The sequence below is a fragment of the Panthera leo genome, chromosome A3 (assembly GCF_018350215.1).
Source record: "Panthera leo isolate Ple1 chromosome A3, P.leo_Ple1_pat1.1, whole genome shotgun sequence".
Taxonomy (NCBI): domain Eukaryota; kingdom Metazoa; phylum Chordata; class Mammalia; order Carnivora; family Felidae; genus Panthera; species Panthera leo.
Genome location: NC_056681.1, coordinates 81,729,365 through 81,750,365, shown reverse-complemented (window position 1 = coordinate 81,750,365; position 21,001 = coordinate 81,729,365). Strand labels below are relative to the sequence as shown.

Below are 21,001 nucleotides of genomic sequence, written 5' to 3'. Positions count from 1 at the left end.
GGAAAAAAATGGACCCAAGATCAAAATGTTAGCTCCAACTAACCCTGGGAGAGAACAGTAAGGTCACCCCAGGATGCAGCTAGCAAAAAAGCAGGAGGAGAGTTGGCTGGGAGCATAGCTAATCCCAGCCGCTCCCTCTTCATGTGCCATGACCAAGTAGCATTAAGAGCAAGACTGTTAGACTCGTAGAAATGGACCCCCAACTGAAAGCTTGAGTTTACACTAAACACATTCCGTTTCAAGGGGCCCTGCCTTGCGTTTATTCAGTGTGCCAGAAAGGCACTGACAAGAAGGGACGCTGACATCATTTCCAGTCTTGTTTTGATAGTTACTGCCACCGTGGTCCACATACAAAATTGTTGAGCAAGTGAGTTTGTTTCAACAACCTCCAGTCACATTTTCTACACCGTCCCTTTATTTGTATTTTTTAACTTTAGAAAAGTAAATCTTTATTTATTTATTTTTTATTTATTTATTTTTAAAAATCTACATCCATGTTAGTTAGCATATAGTGCAACAATGATTTCAAGAGTAGATTCTTAATACCCCTTACCCATTTAGCCCACCCCTCTCCCACAACCCCCCAGTAACCCTCTGTGTGTTCTCCATATTTAAGAGTCTCTTATGTTTTGTCCCCTTCCCTATTTTTATATGATTTTTGCTTCCCTTCCCTTATGTTCATCTGTTTTGTATCTTAAAGTCCTCCTATGAATGAAGTCATATATTTGTCTTTCTCTGACCGATTTCACTTAGCATAATATCCTCTAGTTCCATCCACATAGTTGCAAATGGAAAGATTTCATTCTTTTTTGATTGTCGAATAATACTCCATTGTATATATACACCACATCTTCTTTATCCATTCACCCATTGATGGACATTTGGGCTCCTTCCATACTTTGGCTATTGTTGATAGTGCTACTATAAGCATTGGGGTGCATATTTCTCTTTGAAACAGCATACTTGTATCCCTTGGATAAATACCTAGTAGTGCAATTGCTGGGTCGTAGGGTAGTTCTATTTTTAATTTTTTGAGGAATCTCCATATTGTTTTCCAGAGTGGCTGCACCAGTTAGCATTCCCACCAGCAGGGCAAAAGAGATCCTCTTTCTCCACATCCTCGCCAACATCTGTTGTTGCCTGAGTTGTTAATGTTAGCTATTCTGACAGTGCACCTTCCTTTTAAAACTCTATTTTCTTCCATGTTCAGATTTGGGTTTGAGTCATTTTGTCATAGAGTTTGGGGTTTAATTACCATTTTCATCATGTAACACTTTATGGTGCCTATAGTGGCCCTGGGTCCCTTACCGTCAACTTTTGACAAATAATGAGTTGTCTAAAGAACTTTGACCTTCTACTGTGTTTTCAGGAGACTATGCTGTTCTAAGTTAGATTGTGCTTTTGTATATACCTGTATCAAGTCAGCCAAAATTATATAGGCAATATGTAGGCAAAGTATGCTTTTTAGTGACATAAGAGTTTGTTTAAACAATTTATGAGAGCGTTGTGGTTTTTAAAAATGGTTATATAAAAAGCAGTATTTTGATATTATGTACAAACAGAGTAGAGTCACCAATGGGAAAGAAAACTCTCTTCTGCTTCCTATGGTAAACAATACCAGCTGCCGTAATAATTGTGCTAAGACTGTAGACCAGCCAGTAGTGTTCAAATAATCCAGCAGTGTACTGTGAATTGAAGATTATATTAGAAAACAACCATGACTAGAAAATAACTAACTGGCATGGAGTCGAAATGCAGAACAGAGAATGTTGGCAAATTTGCTGCTTTATAAGAACCAAATTAAAACTGGAATTTATTGACAGGCTAGTGCACATCACAAAATATTAGGTAGGAAAAACAGATAAATGTGTGGTTCTGGAAAATAGTGACTCGAAAATGGTGTCTCGGTCAGTTTGGGCTGCTATCACAAAGTACATAGCCTGAGACACTTACAAACAATAGAATTTTGTTTTTTACTCGCACTTCTGAAGGTTGGAAGCCTGAGATCAAGGTGCTAGCATGGTCAAGTCCTGGTGAGGGTCCTCTCCTGGGTGGCAGACTGTCAACTTCCACTTGTATCCTGACACAGCCGTGAGCAGAGAGCAAGCCTTCTTGTGACTCTTAGAGAAAGGCACTCATCTCATTCACGAGGGCTCCATCCAGATGATGTCATCAAATCCTAATTACCCCTAGAGGCCTCACTCCCTAATACCACCACTATGGTGGGAAGGGAGTAGAGTTTCCACATATGAATTATGGAAGGACACAAACATTCAGTCCATAAGAGGGGGACATCCAGGAATACGAAAATATGGCAAGGAAGTTTGGATCTCTTCATCCTTAGCACCTTGCTGTACGAACAGCAGATGCTCAGAAAATGTCTGTTAAGGTCAGCCACGTTATTCTTTTCAGTAAGTTGTGTGGTCATACAACTACAAATTGAGTAATTTGTGTGATTTGGAGACAGATCATATTTTGCTCTCAATTTCCTTCAAAGCGTGTTAATAAATATTCTTAGTCAATAGGCCTTTTCCAGAAAAATGGTTTTTTGCCACCAAAAGCCATCAATGGTACAAAATTACTTAATTTTTACTATCGCCAAGGAAGAGGTTTTTAATTTCCTACAATGGAAATACTAAGAAAAAAAATTAAAAAAAATAAAAACCTCTTAAGACACTTTGTGGTATGGAGAGAGTTTCAAGAAATAGCCAAATAGGGTGAAGGTTGGAGGGAACCCTGCCCCAGCAATGACCCTAAGACTCACTTCCTGTAATTCATACACTTCACAGACTTTTCTCTCCTGCATGGACACCTGTAGGAGAGCCGCTTGCATGGGAGGCCTGCCGGGTTCCAGAAGAGTCTCGTGGCTTCTCCCCTACGGCTGGGTGTCCGATGCTGACAGGTCTGTGTACAAAAGCTGTGAGCAAGCAATGGGGAGTCTGCTTTTCCGTTCACGCTGTCTGGGAGAAAAAGCTGACAGGTCTCGTTTCCTCTCTTCCTGTCTCTGTCTTCATGCTGATCTCTGTGTGCTTTTATAGCCTCCTCAACTAAGGACTCATTCCACCTCCTCCCTAAAGAATAATGGAAAAGAAAAACGAATTCAGACAATCTGTTAGTACCAATTCAGGTACTAATGAAGGCAGCCCCGGTGAATTGTGAGGTGATTACTCATGCCACAAAACCGTTTTAGAACCCAGAAAAATAAAACTGGCAAGGAGGCTTAGCAATCTTTTGCTGTGCTCATCCTCTACTTTTGTAGCGGGAGAAAACTGAGCCCACAGAGTGAAGATGACCAGGCCAATGACCTTCTCATTCCTAACTCATAATTTTCAGAAAGGAATGTTTGTTTGGCCACAGGAATTTCAAAGTTTTTGGACCAGTCAAAATAGATTTCATTTTAAAATATCTACCTCAGACACACATTCCTGGGAAAATACCTATATAGTGTGAAAGACAATGGCTCGTGAAATGGAGTATAAATTTAAGTAGTACTACATTGATATATGCAGTCCTAAACCCTAGAATAATGGATCCTGTTCCCCATCCAGGTCACTTGGAGTATGTCTGATTAACAACGTGTGCTCCGAATAAATAGATATTATGAACAGAATCATCCAGACAGGCAGTTAATGAACATTCCTGGATTATATAATGACACGAATACAATTTTAAAACTTAAGAGACAATGAACAAAGTCAAGGTCACCTCATTTTCTCTTCATAACCTTTGTAGACACACTCTCAGCTGCCTTCTTAATACTCTCCAGCATCATTTCTGCAACTTGCCCTGATGATTTTTCAATTAGCAGCCGTGTGAGCAACTGGCCGTGCACGCACGCGCATATGCACACACAATTCTCCCAGGAACAAAAGCTGGCACAGGACATTAACTCAACTCAACAGGAAAGAAAATGCTTTTCTTTCCTTCCTTCTTCTTTTTTTTTTTTTTTTTTAAACCTTGGTGCAGGCACCCTTCTTAGGGGCACGCTGTCAGTCTGGGCCTTTGTCTTGGCTGGCTCCTGATTTTTTAATGCATGCTGAAAACACCACTCCTACAAACTCCCTCCATGAAGGGCACTTTGGATGGCTGCCACTGGCTCTCACTGTATTAAGAAGCATGGATCCATTGCTATTATGGAGCCTGAAGCAGAGCCAAGAAGAAGTCTCAAAGGGCCCTCTCCCTAGACAGATGTGAGCAGAATAAAAATGAGACACAAATGATAGCATGAAGCCTCTGGCACTCTTCGGGAGAAACCAGGGGCTGTGGTGTAGGCCAGGAGGATGTTGTGGTTCTTGGGAGAGAAATGAAATTAAAACATGTTATTCTTTACATATTAAGTTCCTTCAGACCTATCATCAATAGGGTGGGTCTTTTTCTGTCTTTATTCCTCAGAGTGGGAATGGGAGTTCCCTAAGGCAAAGATACACATTCAAGACTGAGCAGGGCCGGGTTGAGAGATGGCTCCATGGCTTTCTAAGTGCCCATGGTCCCCATCCTGCTGATCAGATAACAGAGGAAGCAATTGAATACTCTTGTTTATACTAAAGTATTAGAGACTTAATGTGTTACTTCTCCCGGTGGTGTCTGCACACCAGAGGTCCTTGCTTCCCAGAGGCCCCAGGAGAGCAAACAATATTTAACCTAAAGGAATATACAGAACTAATGGTAGAATTCCAGGCACCAGAGCTTTTAAATCGCCCTACCCCGGAGACCATCTATTACTACAAGGATGGATCTAAATATCTGATGAGGTGACAAGAAGAAAAGGGAGTGTCATACATAAATAAACCTGGAAGGGTAAGTCCTCATTCTGCTGTACTTTCTTTCTCCTTCCTCTACCAATCATTCTAGCCCTCATAACGATGGTTTCTGCAACCCATTGCCCTTGTGACTAAACTGGTTCTGAAGATTCAGCAAAGCATGTCACATGTTTTATTGGTAAAGATGAACTCAGTGCTGAGTGCAGTGCAAAATGAAATTAAGGGTCAAAAACAATGCCGCAGATCAAAAAGAATGAAATCTTGCCATTTGCAACTACGTGGATGGAACTAGAGGGTATTATGCTAAGAAAAGTTAGTCAGAGAAAGACAAGTATCATATGACTTCACTCATATGTGGAATTTAAGATACAAAACAGATGAACATAAAGGAAAGGAAGCATAAATAATATAAAAACAGGGAGGGGGACAAAACATAGGAGACTTAAATACAGAGAACAAACTGAGGGTTGCTGGAGGGGCTTTGGGTGGAGGGATGGGCTAAATGGGTCAGGGGCATTAAGGAAGACACTTGTTGGGATGAGACTGAGTATTATACATATGGGACAGATCACTGGAATCTACTCCTGAAATCATTATTGCACTACATGCCAACTAACTTGGATGTAAATTAAAAAATAAATTAAAAAAATCATACTAAAAACAAAATGAAACAAAGAACAATGCCCTGGAACTGAATAAAATGGCAAAAAGTCAGGTGGAAATGTTACTCCACCCCAGAGCTGGTGCAAATAGCACCCAAAGCCTCAGGAATCACTAATGTTTTAATGGGAAAGGACACTTCGCTAATGATACATGATTGTTTTTGTTTGTTTGTTTCCTTTTATTATGAGAGTAAGAAGAGAAGAAAACCCATCTGGTGGTGCCAGGGCCAGAGGATTTACCAGATATTTGCTGACCCACTGCATCTCAGTGTTTCTCCGTCATTCCTTCAAACTCTCGCATTATCGCCCTTTACTACACCCTCCAGCCGCCAGCAAGACATAATCATACGGATTCTGCTTGAGCATCGGGCCAGGGGCAGGCAACCCAGGGCTTCATGGCCTAGAGGGGGACTTAAAAAACAATAATAAACCAACTAAAAAGCCAGTCTGCTTTCTATTATCACCATGGCAAGCAAATCTAAACAATGTCAGTAATACTCTGCTCTCCCCCAACCGAAAAAAGATCTTTTGTTGAGCTAGGTTCTAAACAATTGTAGCAATTGCTGCTGGGTTTTAATAATATACATGTAAACTTCAATGTAGCACATTTTTTTATTGCTTCTCCTTTAGTAAACATCTTCTACATGGAACCCGATTCAGAGACCCAACTCCATACATTTATTTTGAGGGTAAGTACATAATAGAGCTTGCTCTGGGCACAAGTCTCCCACCTCTCCTGGTACATATTCTCGTGTTCAAACAATTGATTCAAGATAAATAACGATAGCATAGTAATTGTAAAGACAAACAGAACTTGAGTTATTTCAGTTGCCCTTCTATGTCACCGCTTGGAGTTTTTTACTGTTTAAATTTTCTGGGATTTATCGTGCAATGGGAGTTTTATGCATTTCTGCCAAACACCTCCTTATGTTTAAGACTTTTCCTATTGATTTAATATGTTTCTTCATATGAAAGAAGCCTTTCAAGATTAAAATTAAAATTAATAAAAAGTGTTCTTTGATCAAAGACAGATTGACACTTCATGAATATGGGAAGAAAAACAAGTTTGACAAAGTCGCTGACAAAGTTGCAGAAGTTAATGGCGAAAACAGAAACTACAAAATTACTATTCATCACTGTGAAAGACCAATAAATAGGTCTAAGTTTTCATCTCTGTCTTCAAAACAATACGTTAATGACATTAAAAGTATTACCCCCGAATTCTCTTCCTTTTATGGGATATTTATTTTTAATTTTTTAAATGACAGAATACATTTCATAAAAGAACATTTCTTTTCTGACCATTATTATTATTGGTTTCACTGTGCGATTACCGCTAAAAATAATTTTGTCCTATAGGAAGGGGGCTGTTAGAAATGATCTGCTCTGGATGTCCAATATGAGCCCCACCACCCCAATCTTTCACCTACTCTGCCTTGAGTACAGCCTCCTCCCCCACCCCACCCATCCCTCCAAACAGGACCTGTTAGTCAAGTATTAGAGAAAGGTAGATCTGATGTGCTTTATTTCTTTACTGTTTATTTATTTATTTAGAGAGGGGGGAGGGGCAGAGAGAGGGGGAGATAGAATCCCAAGCAGGCTCCCCAGTGTCAGCGCAGTGCCGATTTGAGGCTCAGTCTCACGGATCGTGACATCATGACCTGAGCCGAGATCAAGAGTCAGACCCTTAACTGACTGAGCTACCCAGGTGCCCCAGATCTGATGCACTTTAAATGGTTCATCCCTCCTCCCAAGTTCTTCTTCCATCTTTCTCCCACTTTTTCTTCTAGAGACTAGAGTTAGGTTACAAAATTAGAAGGGTTAAAACTAATTCTTCCACTCCCTTTTCCCATTAATTGAGGTTAGAGATGAGCAGAGGGCTGCCTCCCCGGGATCTGCCTACCCACCTGTGTGAGGCAGGGGAGGGGGTGGGAGAGAGGAGGGCTCAGCTTCCACAAGCTTGCCTGGACTCTTGGAACCCTGTGTCAAGCCAGAAGCCCTCAGTGGCTTTCCTCTCTAGAGGGAGTTTGATAACTCAAATCTTAGCACCCTCCTAACACCTCGAGAACACTTAGTCCTAAAATGCTGCATTTAATGAGCACGTTGCTCCCACCTTCCGCCCCCAGACCACCAGCATCACTCCTAATCTCACAGAGAGAGGGCAGTTTACATTTCGGTCCATACACACCACCCCCCCCCCCCCCCCCCCCCCCCCCCCCGCCAACTCTGATGAGCCTGATGCCTCGAACTCTGAATAATCAACTCCAATCCAGAGGGAAAATATTTTCCACCCAAATTTAACACAGGATCATCATCACCCTTCAATTCTCAGAAGGTCTCTACGTCTCCAACAGAGATTCATTATGTCTTTAAGTGTAGCGTTTCCTTCATGTTGGTAACAGGGAAAAGTTATGATATTTATTTTTCATTTTTCCTTACAGAATATAATGAATTCCACTGATGACCTATTTCTGAAATCCACCAATCAAAGGAAATTGTAAAGTTCACCATAGTAACAGCTCAGTGTCAGTTGCCTGAGTGAGAACCACACAGCATAGGAGGCCCCGGCCAATCACGGGGCAGAGTAATGTTACCATCTCATAGCAACCAAGAGATCTGCATGGCAACATCAGTTGCTATATGAAAGAAAAATTAGAAACAATATTCTGCTAGGGAGAAATAAAAGTATTAACTGTTAAGTCATACTTGAGTCACGGTTGGAGGACCTATCCTAAAATATCCACCTAAATATAGCTCCGATAATACCTGTCAGATCCAAGAGTCCATGTGCTAGGAACCCCTCGCCCACCACCGACTCGAGCCACTTGAGCATGAAAGAGAGGGGACTACCCATAGAACAGACCACTTCTGAATAGGAAGGGAAAGAGCACTTGAATACTAGCAGCAGTAGGCAGATTTGGAGGGTAAATCACACATAAGTCATCACATTTAATCCATGAGAGAGGCAGGGCAGATACTAGTATTACCACTAAATTCTCCATTTCCTCCTCCCATCCCAAACCTGTTCCTCCCCCAGCCGCAACTATCTCAGCTAATGGCCACACAACTCTTCTAATTTCTCAGACCAAAAACCTCACAGGCCTCCTTGACTATTCTCTTTTTCTCACACTCAATCCAGTTCATCAGCAAACCCCGTTAATGCCACTTTCAAGAAATGTCCAGAATCGAACCATCCTCCACCCCACGTCCACAGCCATACCCTGGTCCAAACCATCGTCTCTTCCTCCTAACCCATGTCCCTGCTTCCTGGCCTTGCCCACCTACATTCTGTTCTCAACGCAGCAGCCTGAACGACTCTTCCAAAACACAAGTCCTAGGCTGACAACCCTCCAGTGACTCCCCATCCTCTCTAAAGTAAAAACCCAGGGGCGCCTGGGTGGCTCAGTCAGCTAAGCGTCTGACTTCGGCTCAGGTCGTGATCTTGCAGTTCGTGGGTTCGAGCCCCTCATCGGGCTCTGTGCTGACAGCTCAGAGCCTGGAGCCTGCTTTGCCCCTCCCTGTCCCCCACTCTGTCTCTGTCACTCTCTCAAAAAGTAAATAAACATTAAAAAAAAATATACCTAAGTTCTCCCCACGGCCTACGAGGCTGAACACAGCTTAGCTCCCTCTTGTTCCCCTCTGCCCCCATCTGCTGCTATTGTCTGCTCTGCTCACCTGCTCCAGCCCTACTGGTCTCCTTGCTGTTCTTCCAGTGCACCAGGATCCCTCCTGCCTTAGGGCCTTTGAACTAGCTATTTCTTTATTTGGAACATTCTCCCCACCCCAGATACCCTCATGGCTCACTGTCTCACTTCCTTCAAGTGTTCACCTCAGATGTCCCCTTCTCAGTGAATCCTTTTCTGACCTATTTTAAAATCTTTGTACCCACGCCATTAACCCCCAGCCCCTAACCCCCCTTCCCTGGAAGTGGGCACTAGAACAGTGCCTGGCACTTAGTAAATACCTGATAAATGTCTGATTGTGAAGAAAAGAAGCACTGTTTTACGGATAAAGTAAACTCAGGAAACTAAATGAGTTCCTCAAAGCCTCACAGCCAGCACATATTAAAGTTCAGACCTGAACTCAGATTTGCCAGAGACTCCCCAAACTGTGTTCTGCCTTCTCTACTGCGTTTTGATTTCCTTTTCCAGATCTGCTACTCTTCTAATAAGTGCCAGGAGCCCATTAATTCCCTGGGATGGGAAGAGGGGCCACTAGGTTGATGGGGCATCTGTGGGCATGGCCACAGCAGCAGTGGAGAGTGGGGGTAAGCTGGCCAAGAGCAAAAATGATGCACAAGGAACACTTCCCAGTGAATCAGGAAGTGTGGCTAAGGCCATGTCGACTGAACAATGATATGATACCCCACTGGCGATGACCTACCCCACCCCTTTACTTGGTACTCTTCAGCTATCCTATCTCTTTACCCACTCAGGTAAAAACAAGGATTTAAATGGAATTGTTAGTCTGTAAAATGTTTCAACTCTTGCTAGTTTGTACTCAAAGAGTCTCAGAGTTGTATTAAGTGTACATTGCATGACTGGTAGAAAAAACAAACAGAAAAATCCAATCACCAAATGATATGTGTTCTGTTCTACACAATAGTTTTGGGTTGTGTTTCTGTTTTTTGTTTGCTTTTTTTTTTTTTTTTTTTTTTTTAAAGAGAAGCCTCCTAATGTTATGGCATTTTGTGGAATTTTGTGTTTTTGTTAAAACTATACTAAAAACTCATGGTCATGTGCCCACATTTTCCACCCTGATTCTGATAGCAGGTGGTAAGTGGTGGAGGAGGAGATGGGTGAGGAGATGGGAGAGACGATCCAGAAGCAGAGAAGGGAGAGAAATAAACCTAAGGCAGGAATATGTTTCTTCCATGGCCGGGACTGGTGATCGAGAAATGCTGGTGTAGACACAGACATCGTCAACAATCTTGTTGGGCACCTGCTGAAGACAAAAAAAAAGTACAGCCCTTTCACCAGGAAACTAGAACATGAAAGACAAAATCAGGAATAATAGTAACTATCCCTTCTTGAGCATGTGACATCATGGCAGGCATTTTGCTACACACTTTCATAAAGTTTTATATTTAAGCCTCTCAGCAGCCCTCAATAAGAGGAATTTCCCCTCCTCCCTCCTCCCACCATTATATAAAGTGACCTCAGAGAAACTAAATGATTTGCCCAAGGTCATACAATTAGAAAATGATAAGACTGAACCATTTGCTTCCAAAATCTTCTTCTTTTTTTTTTTCTTTTAAGTCTCCACACCCAGCATGGAGCCCAGCATGGGACTTGAACTCGCAACCCTGAGATCAAGACCCTGAAATCAAGACCTGAACTGAGATCAAGAATTGAACCCTTAACCAACTGAGCCACCGAGGCACCCCGGCCAAAGTCTTTGTTCTTAACTATTACACTACACCTCCTCTCTTTAATAAGATTAATTAATGTGATACAAATAAACATGGAAGACACAAGGCGACATAAGGAGGTGGACATAAGGAATCATTAAAAAAAACAAAAACCAACCTTTCGTGAAACTACCCATCCTCCCAAGTATCTTTGTATGGAGAGCAAGGCAGGTGTGTGGATGTCCTGAGGGGGCCAGGCCTACAGTCCTGCTTCTCATCTCAAAGGCAATGCCATCCCTCCTCCATGTCATGCCATAAATTTATCTCAACATTGACAGAAAAGGAAATCCCAATGCTGTGCTCATAAAGGTTCATGTTGCTAAAGGTTGCAGAACACATATTGTTCTATAATCACTCCCTTGTTGACATAAAACTCACAAGTGAGATGTTTCATTATACTGAGAACCCAGGATGGTGAGCTCTCTCCACATAGTGAGGGCATCAAGGGTGGGCACCAAAAGCAAACGGTATTGGGGGGCCTGGAATGTTTCAGGGAGACTTCTGACCTGATGGGGAGGAAAGAGCAGGTGTGTGTTAAAGCGACGACCCCTCTTGGCTGCATTTTATTTCTTCCAGTATTTTTCCTTAGAAGCAAACTTCCACCTAAACAGGGAGAAATGAAAAACCTGTTACAGATTCCTGAATTTAAAAATTTTTTTTAATGTTTATTTATTTTTGAGAGAGAGAGAGACAGAATGTGAGCAGGGGAGGGGCAGAGAGAGAGAGAGACCCACACAGAATCTGAAGCGGGCTCCAGGCTGTCAGCACAGAGCCCAGTGTGGGCTTGAACCCACAAATGGTGAGATCATGACCTGAGCCAAAGTCAGACGCTTAACCAACTGAGCCACCCAGGCGCTCCCTGAACTTTTTTTTTTTTTTTAAATCAAGCCTGACTTTACAGAAAACATGAAGCCAATATGCTATTGGGTCTGGCATTCTGCCATACTCCTGGGAAATTTCTACCCAGACTAAACTTTCTGGCTATTTAGCCTGAGAAGTGGCTATTTCTCTGTACTTAAAGGTGGTTTAACTGCATTGCCTAATATCAGGACCATCAGTTCATTTCTATATTTTTCAAGCAGTAACAGCTCTCACCTTTGCAGTGAAGCTACACTTAACCATGGTAGACCTGAATGCCCTTAGCATTTATTATTTGGACCAAACATTAGGCACTGGCATATTTGCCATGGCATACTGTAGAAGATAGTATGATCTAGAGGAAAGGATCCTGGAACCAGCGCTGAGATTTGCTAATTGTGAGCTTTTCGGCAGATTATTTATCCTTTCCTCCCTTCAGTTCTGTCATCCGTAAAGTGAATTACAAGCATATTTAATTTATAGAAGTTTTGGGTGAGGAGTAAATACTGTGGCAGGGCCTAATATAGTGCCTGGACGTAACAAATACTCGGTTATTATTTTAAAAGTAAAATACATAAACAAACGGACCAAGAGATGCCCCAAATGGGAATGTTAACTTTCTAACTGGATCTCTTAATCCTTGCTGAACTATCCTAATTGATTATGCACGATTCTCTCCTGAGAACCAAAGTGCGCACAATCCCATCTTCGAAAAGGAGACAACTTACCTCCCCAAGTTTTGAGACAAGTCTGCTACATTTCCCTCAAAACCGAATGTCAGTTTTCTTGTCAACATACTCAAGGACAAAGCCTCTCAATCCACTGATATCAAATATTAGATTTAGGCTCAGTGTTTCTCTTCTGACTGCTGCAACACTGCCTCATTGCACCAAAACTATGGTTAAGGACAGCGTCATCTTTGACTCACTCATCTTTGACTCCACAGGTCTTCTGCTAACCTGTGAGTCCATAAAAACTACCTGTATAATGATGGTGTAGATTTCAGGCTATAAATCCTGTTTAAATGCAGATGGCCAAACTTGAAGTGGGTTGGAATAGTCTTTTGGCAGATGAAACCCCAATTTCAAATGATATAAAACAGGCTGTATGCTAGCCCTTCTCCCTTCAGACCATCTGGGTAACATATTTGGCACGGATATCAGGTGAGTTTGATGGATGCCCTCCAGCCTTTGGGAATAGGACAAGAGTCTTCCCTGGTGCTCATGGGAGTTTATTGTTAGGAACTTGGGATAGAATGAAGCTGTTGGACCTGTCGTCTGACTGTTGCTGGAAGGTACAGCTGAGCATAAACTGTGGCAATAGGGGTGAGGGCAGGGGCAGTGCTGACACAAAGGCCCAGCTCAGGCATTTGGCTATTTGGGTGGAGAGCGGAAGCCTTGTTGATTTGCCGGAGGAGTCAGTGAGCCCCAAGGGAAAAGAATGCAAAAGGGAACTTTGGAACTGAAGGGAGCCTGGGGATGGGAGTCAAAGCCCCAGATGCCTGAATTCTGCCCAGGGGCCCTGGCTGACTGGTGGTGTGGAAGGGTGCTTTCAGATAATACACAGGAGAATGCTAGCCAGATATCCTCTGAGCCAACTCGAGGGCTCCTGTCTCTTGTTCCCCAGAGGGAGGTCTCTTAGGAAATAGAATAAGTCTGTCTCTTCAGGATGCTAATGAAGGAATCGTGAGAAAGAACGCTCACCCTCAGAGCAGCAGATGAAGTCTGCAGACAGCAGAGCAGGAGTGGCCCCAGTGACAATGGCAAGAAAACCTGAATGGCTTCCAAGGAGAATCTACAAGACATACTACCGTCCTTAGGTGCAGGCAAAGGAGGACCGTGCTTTAGAGGGCTCCACAGGACACAAACACAAAGAAGAAAATTTTAAAGAACACATGGCCGCTTTGTCGCTCGGGGTCTGGGTCTCAGCTGTGGTGCTCTGAGACCCTCCCCCTAAACATCTGCTTTCCTGACTGACTTTGTTCAGGCCCCAGGGACACATCTCCCCACATCTCTGGCCTGGCCTCCAAATGTCGTCGTTGATTGTGGCTTCTGCTGCTGTGGACTTCATAAAGGAGCACTGCTTCCAAGGGTGGGTGGGATTTGAGCAGCTAAAGCACTCAGCAGGCAAGAGAAGAGGACAATTGCCCCGTGTTTCTCCTCAGCACGAATGGGATAGATTATTGCCTAACAAGGTCCTGTTTTGCAGTAGAGCCGCGAGACAATCGTCTCGCTTTTTTTCGTGTTTCAATTTGTGGGTCAAAGAATGGCACGTATTTTATAATTTGTTTTCTTGATTTAAAACATGTAAATAACTCCATTGATGTTTTTGTGTGAGCCCCTTTAAATGTTAGGGGCCTGTTCTGTGAGTGAGCCAGGACCCCACCCCCAGAAGGAACAGGAGGGGAGTGCCCAAGGCAATGATTCCGCTGCATGGTGTGGGGGAGGGGGGTCATTACCTTTCCATCTACTACCCAAGGCTCCTGTGTCTTCTCCCAAAGGGTGTGGCCCCAAAAGGCCAGTGTTACCAAATACTGAAACCAAAATCATCCTATTTGGCAAACATTCTCCAATATTGATGTGGGTGCTGCCTCCACGGCTTGTGCAACAGAGCAGCCAAGGCAGCACATTGAATAGCTGGCTTGTTTGAGTAGCAGGAACATTTTTACATAGAACTTCCACTCTCCTCCCTTCCTAGGAATGAAGGAAAGAGAACCTCCAACTTCTGTCCCCGCCGACTTGCTGTTGCTATCCAGGGGAGGAATGGCAGATTTGGTTGGTCAGAGCTTGAATTTACTGAGCCACACTCCTATGGATGGTGGGATGATTGGGTCTCATAATAGGAGAAACAGTCTCTGCCTCATAGAGTTCAGATTCTTCCTGCCTACCCCTGTGCTTCACATCTCCGTTTGGCAGGAAAACTAGAAAGGGGTTCTCGCAAAGGAAGGATAACCCTTTTCCTTCCCTCCCTGTTCAGCCCTGGCTGGGTGAGTGAGAGGAACTTTGACCTACCCAGCTGGCCCGGTTACGGGTTAGAATCTGTGCGGCAGGTCTAGTCCTGTGCTTGAAGGCACACGTGACTTCATGAGTCCCAAGGCAGAGATTCAGGGTCAGAGATGGGAAGTCATAGGTCCAAGTCATACTCCCTAACACATTTCTCCAGAATTCCTGTTTGTTGAAGGTGTATCAGACAAGGTAGGCTAAGTGGCTATAACATCAGACCCACTACATGAGAGAGAATATGGAAGATCATCTCTCTGATGTTTCAGTCTAAGGTGACTGGGTCTCCGTTGGGAGACAGCTCTGCTCCACACAGTCTTCCCGGGCCCTGGGCTGACAGCACCTCTCCCATCTTCAACATGCGGCTTCCGAGGCTGCTCTGTTCCGGCCATCCAGGAGGGGAAAGAGAGCAGTCCAGGGAGAGATTCCGCTGAAGCAAAGGGGGTGGAGGTTGCCCATATAGCTCGCTCCCATAGTCCATTGACGAGAGCTCAGGTGGAAAACCTGCCTATTCTACAGGAGGCCAACAAACGGGAGCACAGATGGAGGAAGACAGCTAGCATTCTCCACCTCAAAGGAGTTATGGAGCCTTGTAAAGAACATACAGGCTGCACTTTTACTTGGAGGGGGACACTCTTCAGGAACATGCTAAAATGTTAGTTTGTTGACTAGTCAACTAGTGGTTGACTGCTAAGTTACTCATAAAAATGTTCCAACCCAAACCATCTCTTACCTCTTACCATCTCATCATATATTTATTGAATTATTTGAGCAGATTCAAAGATTTGGGGATAAAAGTAAAAACAGGTTCTTCTTATAGGCCTCATGTAGGCTGTCTTAGGATGAAAGACACCTTAAGACTCCTAAGTTAATACATCTTTATCAGTTTGATTGCCTATCTCTAAAAACAATCAATGGTATTATGACCCATCCCTGGTAAAACATTGTGGCACCTTTTAATTAAGAGACAGAGCCTAAAGGATACATTGGCTCACTCAGGTTCTCCAGGCAATAATCTTAACTTCCAATATTGTTAACTTCTTTAGGTAAGATCATTAGAAAGTCATATACCTGGGACATAGAAGTTTAGTTGCTTCCCCACCCCCCAAAAAAATTGCTGAATTTTTTTTAAGTTATGCACCTGAGATTTGTGAGGCACAATATTTTAAATGTCTACTTAGGATCATTTATTTTCTTTCATTAAACAGTAGTTGAATACTTTATCCTTTAAGTTACTCATTATTTCTTACATAAGCACTCATGCAGCAGACTCCTGAAATCCTGAGCTGGAAAATTTCATATCTTCAAATGAATATACTGCATCTTTTTTTTTTTTTCTTACAAGAACCATGCAATTTACCCCCTCCCCTGTTTTAGTTTCTAAGATTAACATTAAATTGAACAATCAGCTATAATAGCTGGTTATATTCTGGTGCCTGAAATCTATGCCCTGGCTTGTTTTATGCTTTCATAAACTTTTTTACTTTGGAATAATGGAATACTTTTAGATTTACAGAAAAGTTGTAAAATAGTACAAATAGGTCCTATATACCCTTCATCCAGTTTCCCCTAATATTAACATCTTAATTAATCTTGGTACATTTGTCAAAACTAAGAAATTAACACTGGTGCAATATTATTGACTCAGCCACAGACTTTGTTTGGACATCACCAGTTCTTCCACTAATATCCTTTTTCTGCTGCAGGATACTCCACTGCATTTAGCCCAGCGTGCTTTAATTGAAAGATCGTGTCCTGGCTGAAAATCATTCCTAAGAAATGTAATGACTAGGAACTAGAAAAAAAATTTTTTATTTAAAATTTGCAAAAGATTTTTTTTTCAAAAAAAAAAAGAGACATTAATTTATCCTTGGGGCAAACTATTCCTTTTTTGGGGGAAAAATACTCTGGGGTATTTAGTTACACAAATATAAAACAAATACTCACACTGTGTGTCTGTTGAAGCCTACGGAAAAGCCTTAACTTTACATATATTAGCTGGAGGTTTTCAACATAAACTAAGAGTTCTATTATGCAATTGAGTTGGGTTAAAGCTTTGTATGGGTATATGCTGGCTTTGTGCCTCTATGGGAGACAGCCATGAGTAGAGGATGGAGTTTTCCTAAAATGAGCAAATGTTCCCATTGCCAGTCATCCTGGGAGAAGACAGCCCTTGGGACAGAAAATGGGGACATGGAAGGATGGCCTTATATCTCAGTTAGGAATGAGAAGGCTTCTTCTCTCCTAGCCTTGGATTTCAAGTAGTGAAGACAAGCTCAAGGGATTCCCAGCAGTGGGGATGAGCCTGCCCTTGCCACATGGAGACAGGTTGAACACCACCAAGTCTCATGAGGCTGATTCAGGTCTGCTGGGCTCTAAGAGCATCAATCATTGAGATATCCACCAATTTGTATCTCCCCTGTGCTAATCTTCTAAACAAGTCTTACCCCAAATTGTGGCTTAGTGCCAGCTGTGCTATGGGGAGTTAAGGGTCAGGCTGGGGATAGAGTGGCAAATAGGAAAACAGTAACCTCTCTCCCAATGCCTCAGGCAGCCTAGCTAGAGAAGAAGCTATAGGTTCCATATCTCTGAATACACATGAGTCCTCACCTTCAAGATCTCCAAGAAATACCTGGGCATATTTGATGAGCATATTTGATGGAAGTTAACTTCCTACAGTGTCAGGTAGAGGCTCAAAGTCATCATAAAGTGGGTATTAAATGTGACTTAATTTTAATGTGACTTAATTTGGACTACTAAGGTCTATATGTATAGGTTATACTAGAGTTTCTGCTCTGGTTTACTTTAATTGCTTAAATTCATTCATTCATTCATTCAATCATTCATACTTATAGAGCACCTACTGTGTGCCAGGCACAGTTCTAATCACTGAGAATGAAAGAGAAAAAAGAAAAAGATGAATCTGACTTCATGAAAAAGTCCCTACCCACATGGAGAAAAATACATTGCAAGGTACATTGTGTGCCTTCTAAATCCTAATGAGGATGTCAGAATTACAGATATTTTAATTTTTAAAGCTATGATTTAATTTAAATATGGTTTTGCTACATGATAAAGGACTCTGATTCAGTCTTAAAAACTTGAAGGATTTAGTAGATATGGTTCATCAGGAAGGTTTGGGGAGCACATCTCCATCCTAAAATAACTTTCTGAGAAGAGAAAGAACCCTCTTAAGACTTCTGGCTTCTCTGTACCCCAAGCCCAGTAGTAATCATTGAGATTTCCTCTTGGCTTATGGCCAAAATCTAAACACTATCTTGGCCACTAACATCTGAAAAAACAGAACAATAAAGTCTTTAGAAACAGAGAGTCTTTAGACATTTCTTTTGAAAACAGCGCTAGAATAGAGCTTCTAAATCTTCTAATTGCCCCTGCTGACGTAGTCTGTTATAAAAACACAATAGTGAATAGGCAAGGACCAGACGATTCCAAATTGTCAAACATCAGAGAGATACTACAAATCATCTCTCTTAAAAAATATGGCTGTCAAAGCCTATGATCCTGATTGCAAAGACATCTGTGACTAAATAATGCTGGTTATGGAAATTGCTGAAAAGTTATAAATAAAATGTTAAATAATACAGTACAGCTAATTCCCCAGGTGTTGTTTCTATTCTCAAGCAAGGATCTACATGAACCAAGTGACAGCATACAGCTTTCCTGTGGGTGTAAATCTCCAGAGATATTGTTCACTCACATTTGCTTATGTCCTTTTACTTGATCAGTCGCAATAACATTACTATTTCTTGCTTTGTTATTTCTTCTTTCCAATCCACATCAGTAGCTTGTTCTTATAAATAATTCAGCATCTATCTGGGCATTTGTTGGCAATATTATCTTACATGATGTTATATAGGAAGAGGGAGAGCAGTAATGCTTAAATATGGGGAAATAATGTTTCTTTCAATCTTTCATGCTTACAAAGTGGTTCTGTCACATCTTTTGCCTCTGAACTTACACTGAACTTTCTCTTCCAGCAAGTCTGGTTGCGTGGATTCAAGGCTGCTGCAAAATTTGATATAACTGAAACTTGATAAGAAGTTTCAGTCCAATCAAGTGTACCTACAAAATAATCTACTATACCTGTAATTCCTGGTGATCTTGCATCTACTTATATGTTCAAATAGGCTTTAAAGGAAGCACATCAGATTATCTGTCTGTATACACTAAGGGGCCAGCAGAACCTTTTATTGCCCCCCGTCCCAGCAAAATAACAGTGGTCAAATGTTACCCCAGTCTCAATTAATCCCACTTAATACCAAAATAATATATATGAAAGATTAAGAATATGGAGGAGCTTATGAACACAGAACTCTGAATTTAATTTAATTTTTTTCAAACAATTTGAGACAACACTGTTAAAATTTCCAGGACAAATTAGAGCCAGGTGTTCAAATTTGAGATTTGTAGTTGAAACCTTGCTGGGTTACTTCCCACAATACATCCTACATATCCCTGGAACTATTGGGAAGTTCACCATAATTGCAACAGACATTCATCTTCTGGTTTCTAAATAGAAGTAAAGAAGGCAAACTTTGAAAACAGAATGGAGTCCATTTTGGGGGAATTATATTTATACCTTTCTTGATTGACCAGGACTAAGAGCATACCTTTTCTAAATTATGAAAACCTATAGGAACCCGGGTCAAGTGTTGACTCCAGGCCCTCTGCACATGCTGTTCCCTCTACTCAGAACACTGTTTCCTTCCTGTCCACTCTAACTTCTAATCCAATTTCATTTCACCCTTAGCATCTTGGCTTCCCTGATACCTTAGAAGAAGTTGAGTGCCCCAGGACCGTCCTCTTCTTGTCTTCAGTGGCTGATTGATGTCTGCTTCTTTCAAAAAAACATAAAAAGTTGTAAGAAAGCAGAACCATATCTGTATTATTCTCTGCTGTCTAGCCATGTTCAAAGTAATTGTTCAAAATGTACTTGAATGGATATGTCAATGCATGTGAGTGAAAATAACAACTATCACTTGTATGTTTTTTACTAAGTGCCAGGCTCTGTGCTGAGTGTTTTATATGTGAGAATGAATAGATGGATGAATGACCATCAAAAATGAGCACTAATAACATTAGAATCATCTGAATGAATAGTCAATCCTGTCTTAAACAAGTTATGCATGAAACTTTTTGTTTACATAAAATTTAGAGGAAAGTTTCAAAGTCCAGTATTATATGATTTACATAACTTGCAAACCAGAGAGAAACCCAAGTTTTGTGGGTAAACTGTTAAGATCAAACCTCGGGGGGGAAAAAAAAAAACAGGATAAAACAAGAAGGTATTAACAGTAGCCAGAGAAAACAGGAGATAGGAGATAAGAAGCCTGGAGTAAAGGTACATTTACTCAGGTTCCCAGAGAGGTAGATTACCCAAAAAGGGTTGAAAACTAATGCTATATATTCTATTTGGTGAACTGTATTTTTCACTTAGCACATGTTGAGCATCTTATCATGTCATTAAATGCTCCTCTGCAATATTTTTTCAACTGGCTACAAGGATTCTATTAGGCATGTGCCATTATTTACTTATTCTCTTAATTCTGGACTACCTAAATGTTAGGTTACTTTGACTTTTTTTTTCTTATCAACTCATAGCTAAATCTTTGCACATGTCCGAGTATTTGCTTAGAATAAATTTAATATATTGAATGGACAAAACTATAGGTACCAGTATTTCCAATTCTATGGATTCACAGATATTTTACCCAGGCTGAGATCATATCCTTCCTTTAGTTCATAGAGCACAAAGCTGACAACTTCAAAAAAATTAACAACGTGTATAGCATTTTTATCTACTTGCATTGAGTTTCTTTACCATTTCTTCATCTTGCCTCAATGAAAGCAGCAAAATGTTAATAACGTTAAATTGAAAGAAATTCTGAAGGTGCCATTTGGAGATGGCAGGACGTTGGTCCTATGGTGCATTCTTAACAGTGAATATTTAACATATTTGTCATGCTATTTCTTCTAATTCTGGGGAATTTTATTTTTTTAACAAAAAAATATTTTTAATGTTTATTCATTTTTGAGAGACAGAGAGCTTACAGAGCGTAAGCAGGGGTGGGGCAGAGAGAGGGAGACAGAATCCGAAGCAGGCTCCGGGCTCTGAGCTGTCAGCACAGAGCCCGACACGGGGCTCAAACTCACGAACTGTGAGATCATGACCTGAACCGAAGTCAGATGCCTAACTGACTGAGCCACCCAGGCACCCCTAATTCGGGGAATTTTTAAATGTATGGATCTCTGTACCATGTTTTCAAGAAAAATCTCTAGTTTTCTAGATTA

General features: G+C 41.6%; 1 protein-coding gene across 1 annotated transcript; it reads right to left on the bottom strand.

The window, feature by feature from the left end:
• Positions 1 to 1,828: 1,828 nt before the first annotated feature.
• Positions 1,829 to 14,830, bottom strand: LOC122215238. Its single transcript, XM_042930325.1, has 5 exons — positions 14,702 to 14,830; positions 13,394 to 13,484; positions 11,339 to 11,435; positions 10,272 to 10,366; positions 1,829 to 3,071 (listed from the first exon to the last, which is right to left on the bottom strand). The coding sequence occupies exons 1-5, from the start codon at positions 14,828 to 14,830 to the stop codon at positions 2,761 to 2,763; spliced, it is 723 nt and encodes a 240-aa protein (XP_042786259.1). The 3' UTR covers positions 1,829 to 2,760.
• Positions 14,831 to 21,001: the final 6,171 nt, after the last annotated feature.

Excerpts from the sequence above, each read along its gene's own strand:
- LOC122215238 (XM_042930325.1), bottom strand. The coding sequence starts at position 14,830 with ATGACTTGGACCTATGACTTCCCATCTCTGACCCTGAATCTCTGCCTT. Across the intron at positions 11,436-13,393 it reads CTTCATCTGCTGCTCTGAGG|GTGGAAGTTTGCTTCTAAGG; the intron begins GTGAGCGTTCTT and ends CTCCCTGTTTAG. Across the intron at positions 3,072-10,271 it reads GAAACATATTCCTGCCTTAG|GGAGGAGGTGGAATGAGTCC; the intron begins GTTTATTTCTCT and ends ATTATTCTTTAG.